This window comes from Monoraphidium neglectum, assembly GCF_000611645.1.
Source record: "Monoraphidium neglectum strain SAG 48.87 unplaced genomic scaffold scaffold02180, whole genome shotgun sequence".
Lineage (NCBI taxonomy): Eukaryota > Viridiplantae > Chlorophyta > Chlorophyceae > Sphaeropleales > Selenastraceae > Monoraphidium > Monoraphidium neglectum.
In genome coordinates this window covers 1-6531 of record NW_014011448.1, presented here as the reverse complement: position 1 = coordinate 6531, position 6531 = coordinate 1, and the positions used below count along the sequence as shown (strand labels likewise).

Sequence of the window (6531 nt, the reverse complement as noted above, 5' to 3'; positions counted from 1 at the left end):
TGCACAAACACACAGTGCATGTTTCCTCCCGTCTAAAAACTGCTTGATGCTGTGCTAGGAATATGCACCTAGTTCTGCCGAATGCGTACTGTGCTTCCACCGCAACTGCATGCAATCCCTTTGATTGATTTGAAGGTCGAGACCTCTGGTCGGGGTTGCTGAGCGTCCGCCACCATCAACCACCAACGGACAGCGCTGTTTGCTCACACCTGAAACAAATGGATCTGCTGCGGCGTCGCTCCGGACTGTTTGGTGGGCTCCAGGTGCCTTATGCCTGGCTGCGCCATGTGCTGCAGCCTCCCCCACGAGCTGACCGCGCCCCAATGTGCCGCACGGGTCGCTACATGTTGATACTGCTCACAGTGTGACGCCCCCTCTCATGGGCAACGCATGAAATGGCGTGCTGCACCCCCTGCGCGCGCCCCTGGCCGCTCTTGCCGCCCTTATGATACTTGCCTTTGGATCCAGATCAGGCTCCATGACACCTCGCATTTTGCCCCTTGGCTTTTTATCACGGGCCTGCTGGATCGCCCGCGCCGGGCCGGTGGTGACGGCGCGGTGTAAACGGGTCGCCTAAGCAGGGAAGCTGGTGACGTCGGTTGCTCAGCATAGCAGCTGGTGGAACGGGACACCTTGTGTATGACGGCAGAGCTTATGCCATAGCTTCTTCTGGACGGCCAATCGTTCGTTGTCACCGGCGCGCACCATCGATCCTACTTGGCAATTTGTTTGCCACACGCACTTATTGTACAAGTGCAGAGCGAAAGCTGATTCCGCATCACCTGTTTGAAAGTCCCAGGAGGTTTACTGCAGCCGACGGGATGGGGAACCAGGGCTCAGCCCTGCTGTTGACCCTGCTTGTGGGCGCGGCGGCGCTTGCCGCTGGCGACACCCCTTGCAGAGACATGTTTGGCAACCCGGCGCCCTGCATGCCAGGCGCGGAGGACGCGCAGCAGGCGTTTCCGTCAATGGCATACGCGCCCGCCGGCTCCCTGGGTGCGCCACCTTTCCCCGGAACACCCGGGCCCCCTGCCGGCTTCGGTGCTGCCGCCGCCGCTGCTGGTCCAGGCCCCATTTTCCCCGCAGCCCCTGGGATGTCCGCCTTCTTGGCGGGCCCCTGCGGCGGCAAGTGCCAGCAGGGCGAATTTTGCGACGCGTCGGCCGCGTGCCGCCCGGACACCTGCCAGGATCAGCACACCTATGGCTGCCCCGACGACAGGGAGCCGCTCCAGGCAGTGGCCTGCCCCCCGGGCTTTGCCGAGTGCTACTCAACGTCCGCATTTGAGTGCTTCAAGGGCCCGGGCGCCAGCCGCGTGTCGTGCCGCGGCCGCGGCGGCGCGAGCTCAGCGTCTTCGTCGTCCTCGGGCGGCGGCGGCGGCGGCGGCGCGACGGACGCGTCGGCTTCGGCGTCAGCCGGCGGCGGCGGGGCGGCGCCCGCGGCGCCGGGGGGCGCCGCGGACGGCCCCAATGCTGTGCAGACATCCGTTGGTTCCACCACCAGAGCCGACACCAAGAGCCTGGGCAGCGCTAGTTCGCAGCCAGTCACCACGCCGGCGCTGGCCGCCCTCGTCGGCGGCGCCAACGCATCCGCCGTGGTCGACAGCGCCAGCCAGGCGCAGGCGCCGCTGCCGGCAAACCTCCCCGCCCAACGCACAACCAGCGCCGCGGGCGCGCGCGGCGCGCCGCTCTTCGGCCTGCTGGGCAGAAGCGCGTGGGCGCGGCCGGCGTGGGCCGCCGCGCTCATGGCGCTGCCGTCGTTCGGCAGCGCGCTTGGCGCCCGCGCCAGCGCTGGCTTCGGCGGTGGGTTTCTATGGGGTGCTGTTCTTCCGCGCTCGACCAGTCTTGCTTTGGCCTGCTTATTTTTGACGGGGCTGGGCCGGCCCCAAGCCTAGGGAAATTCGTGGTGGTGCGCGCCTCCCTAACTGACTGAGGACGGCGTCCAGCAGCCGCTCCCTCCCCGAACACAGCCCCTCCCTCCACCCCCACGCTCGGTTCCCGCATCCGCAACCTTTCCCTACAACGCCCCCCAGGCTTCGACGGCGCCGCCTTTTTTGACGAGTTTGAGGCGATGTGGGACAAGTGGGAGGACGCGATGGACCAATCCATGGCGTCACCTCATCCGGGCGCCGACGCGTTCACGCGCCAGCCTTTTGGCTCGGGGGGCTTCGGCGGCGCCAGCGGTGCCACCGCTAGCGGCGGCCGCGCGCCGCGGGGCGGCGCCTCTGCATCTTCGTATAGCAGCAGCGGCCGCGGCGCGGGCGATGTCGACGACTGCGCCGAGCTGCAGCGCAGCCAGTGCGCCGGCGACGGCGGGCGTCTCAAGACTGTGGCGTGCCCCGCCGGCGGCAGCTTCACCACCTGCTACGAGAGCGAGGGGGGCGGCTTCAAATGCTACCTTGGTGGGGGCTCCAAGTCTGTCGGGTGCGCGGTGTCAGGCAATGGGGGCGGCCGCGGCCGCGCGCACGCGCGGGCGTCGAGCGCGGCCGGCGGCGAGAGGCAGACGGTCAGCGCGAGCCGCCGGCGGGCGTGAGGGGCCGGGCGGTCGCTGCAGTGATGTGTTGTGGTACAGTTGGAGTTGACGTGTGAGTATCAGGTTTCACAGTGTGCACGCGTGTCGCTTCTCCCCTTTGGGTTTGTGTAATACCGCGGCTGCAGCCACTGGTGTTTTGACCACCCCTGCCACCAAGCCTCCCCTGACACCTGGCATCATGCTTTGCTGCCAACACGTTTCCATTGGGTACTGAGTACTGTTGTGATGTATGTGATTGTCCATGCCAGATTGTTGAGCGCTGTTGCGTGCTTGCGCTGAAAGAAGGGCGCGGCGAGACCCGCAGCATTGTGTGGCATTGCAGCTCGTGATCACTTACGTGCTTGCCTGCAGATGATGCCAGCTGCCTTGATGCGCGCCGGCACTGCGTGCAGACTAGTCGTCGCTTGCAATTTTTCGGTTTGTGTAACGTCAGAATTCAGGCACTGAAAGCTAGGACCCTGGAATTCCGCGAGCAGCTGTGGCGCGCTTTGGCTGCTGCATTGCCTTCCTCACTGTTTGCATCGCAAAGCAATGGCAGGCCTCACAGCGTCCTGGGTCACCATGAGTGGCAATCCCTCGTTCGTAAGCAGTGCCCAAACCGTTCAGTAAATCTTCTATCGATTGCCACCCATGCCCATCGAGGCCATGTCTTTGTGGATCTTCATTCCGCGCACTGTATGTCCAGATGTACAGCAAGGCGCCTCCGCTCCTCCCACCCTGGTCGTGGACATGGTAGCTCGGCGTCGCCTGACATGCTGTCTGCAGTCCGAGCACCTCACCACTTTGAGCGTGTTGCAGCCTACTCAACCCCCAATCCCCACTTCATTTTCGAAATTCAGATCCACCAGGGTTGGGCATCCCAGAGCCGGCACGGCTGCGATCGCCAGACAGCCAGTGCTGGCGCATGACACATGCATGCGTGTGTGCGCATGCTCATGTAACATCGCAGTTGCTGCTAGCTGCAGCCCACCACCAGCGAAGCACAGACTCCACCGTGCTCTTGCCAGCCTCCGCTGGACAGCTGCACTCATGCACAGACCACGCGGGCCAGACGGCCTATACTCATCGCAGGAGGTGCTAAATCACGGTCTCAGAATTCGGTTTGGGCTTGCCCCTATGAAGGGATGGTCAGGTTATGGGACGGGTGCCACCTCAGCAACGACAATGCACGCAGCGGCTCTACGCATACCGCTTTTTGGATGCAAGTGCACAGTATACGACTCTTTAACCTACAAATATGATGCTTATGATTTGTGTGGCCTCTTCCACGCGCTAGACGCGGCAACAGATCGTTTGGAGTCACTCTGCACAACATGGCGGCCCGCCTTGCAGTCCTGTCAGGACAGATGACAGCGGCAACCTTGAACCAGGCCCCGTCTGGCCCGGTGAGGCGTTGCAGCGGTCGAGCGCTTCGACCACGGCGGCACCAGACGCTGAGGTGGCATGCTGCTGCTCCGGCCTGCAAACCCGCAGCGGGAACGCCCCAGCCCTTGAAACTTGTCTGGCTCCCACAGGGCTGCGTTTCAAAACTGTTGTTGTTCCATTTATTCGCCTCAGGTCTCAGGGCGCATGCGGCCCTTTGCTGCTGCCTCCTAGGGGCTCATTCGTAGCTGCTGCCACTGACACTGCTCATTGTGTGGCATCCCGCGCACGTCACCGCTGCGGCCCGTAGGCCAGCATGGACATAAGCGGCCTCTGCCCCAACAAGCTGGGCGCCTACCTGTGCCATGACAACCCAGAGCTCCGTCAGGCCATCTTCGATTTCCTCAAGGCGAGCAGCAGGCAGCGACCCGCCACGCGCGTCCGCTGCCCATCACCTGTGGGGCGGACCGCCGCCGCCGCCGCTGCCAAGTGATTTCCTCCACTCAGCACGCTCATGCAGTGGCGACTCCGACCCATGCAAAGCTGTTGATCTAAACTGTCATGCATCGGCGTGTGTCATTGCATCCACCGTAGGACCCGCTGTACCAGCCGGATTACTACCAGAGCATGATGGAGTTCAGGGAGCAGACGCTCGTGCGGCTGCAGAGATTCCTGCAGCAGCGCTTCTTCTCTATCAGGGACTACCTCACCGGTGCGCACGTGTGTGCAAAGGGTGTGTGTAGGGATCAGGGACTACCTCCGCGGTGCGCACGTGTGTGCAAAGGGTGTGCGTAGGGATGCTCGCATGCGCGCGGAAGGTCTTGTGTGTGTGAGTGTGTGTGTGTGTGTGTGTGTGTGTGTGTACGCATGCATGGGACTTGGCATGTGCGTTTGTGTGTGGTGTGCACGTGTGGTGTTTCTTTTGTGCGCGTGGGTTATTGGATCGGTGTAAGTGTGAACGCTCTCGCCTGTGTGTGCATCTGCAGGGCTGTGGCTGGGGCGCTTTCCAAGGTGGTGCTAGGCCTGTGGCTGCGGCGTGGCCAGCGCCGGGCACTGCTCCAGGCAATTCAGAGGAAGCTAGTGCTGCCTGCGCCCCGCCATACACCATTCAACCCGGGCTCGTTCGCCGTCCACATGCGCCACGCCGTGTCGACGCAGACCCCCGCAAGTTCCAGGCCGCGCTGGAGTGCCTCTCGTTCTGCGACTACTCCCTGGCGATCAAGTGCGGCGTCCACATGACACTGTGAGCGCACGCGCGGCGGGCGGCTGCGGCCCCTCGCGGCGCCCTCTCGCGCGCAACTCACCCCTGAGCACGGCTGCTCTCAAGGCAGCCTGTCTGTGGGCGCGACCCGCGTCCCGGCGGATAGGTTTGGAGCCGACTAAGACTGCCAGCTGCGCGTACGCCTTCCCAGCCGCGCCTGCAACGGCTTGATGAACGCACGCCGCTGTGCGGCTGACTGCATGACGTCATCCGTGCCTTGAGGCCGGCCTGCTCAGCCGACCTTGCCGCCCGCGGTCTGTCCCACCTCCTGCGGCCCCCGCCAGCTGCGGCGGCACCATCTGCAAGCTGGGCACCAAGAAGCATCACGACGCCTTCCTGCCCGGCATCGACTCGCTGGCGCTGCCGGGCTGCTTCGGCATGACTGAGCTGGGGCACGGCAGCAACGTCATGGGGATCGAGACCACGGTGAGGCGGACTTGCTGGGGCGCCCAGCGCTGCGCTCGCATCCTGCCCTCCCCCTCCCTTCGCAGGAGGCATCATTGGGGGCTGCATTGTTTCTGTCATGATAGGAATTTGGGGCTTGGGTGTGGTGTGGACAGCTTGTCTGCTGCGACCCCCTGCCAGCGCTTGCGCCCATGCGCTACAGCCCTGCCCCCCCTCCGAACGGCCCCCCACCTCCCTGCTCCGTCAACCTGCAGGCGCACTACGACCCGTCCACGGGCGAGTTCGTCATCAACACCCCCAATAACGAGGCCTCCAAGTTCTGGTGAGCGGCGCAGCCCCAACACAAAACGCGCGTGCGGGCCCACGCATCCATGCAAACGCAGGCCACCACCTGCGCATACAGTGTTACCATTCAAGCCTGTGCAGGGCGCCGTGGCTGCCAGTCAACTTGCCAGCACACACGTCAGGCGCCTGCCCACCACGACCCCCCAACCTTTGGACACACGCACCCAGGATCGGCGGCAGCGGCCAGCACGGCAAGCTGTGCGTCGTCTTTGCGCAGCTGACCGTCGCCGGCAAGTGGGAGGGGCCGCACGTGTTTGCGGTGCGCATCCGCGACGACCGCGGCGCCGTGATGCCCGGCGTGAGGATCAAGGACATGGGGCCCAAGATGGGGCTGAACGGCGTGGACAATGGCCAGATGTGGTTTGACCACGTGCGGGTGCCCAGGTGAGGCGGGCGCGCGCGCGCGCGCCAGCGGCTCGCAGGGCGGGGACGATGCATGGGTGGGCTCGTGCTTGTGCGTTGTCCAAGGAGATTTTCCCTCGTTGCACGACAACGTGCGTCAGTCTTCCGCCTGCCGGCAAGGTGAGGGCAATACCACCTTCGACGCGATTGCACCCTGCCTTTTCCAACCGGCCCCGCTGTCGTGCCACGTCCAACCCCCCACCCAACAACCTGCCCACCCGCCCAC

At 64.4% G+C, this 6531-nt stretch overlaps 2 protein-coding genes across 2 annotated transcripts; both read left to right on the top strand.

Moving 5' to 3' along the window:
• Positions 1–821: 821 nt before the first annotated feature.
• MNEG_10105 (hypothetical protein) lies at positions 822–2530 on the top strand (the record flags this gene model as incomplete). The annotated part of the gene is made up of 2 exons (XM_014041424.1): positions 822–1800; positions 2031–2530. The coding sequence occupies 2 exons, from the start codon at positions 822–824 to the stop codon at positions 2528–2530; spliced, it is 1479 nt and encodes a 492-aa protein (XP_013896878.1).
• Positions 2531–3876: 1346 nt separating this feature from the next.
• On the top strand, positions 3877–6291 carry MNEG_10104 (acyl-CoA oxidase; the record flags this gene model as incomplete). Its single annotated transcript, XM_014041423.1, has 6 exons — positions 3877–3915; positions 4487–4604; positions 5051–5135; positions 5438–5579; positions 5813–5880; positions 6072–6291. The coding sequence occupies 6 exons, from the start codon at positions 3877–3879 to the stop codon at positions 6289–6291; spliced, it is 672 nt and encodes a 223-aa protein (XP_013896877.1).
• Positions 6292–6531: the final 240 nt, after the last annotated feature.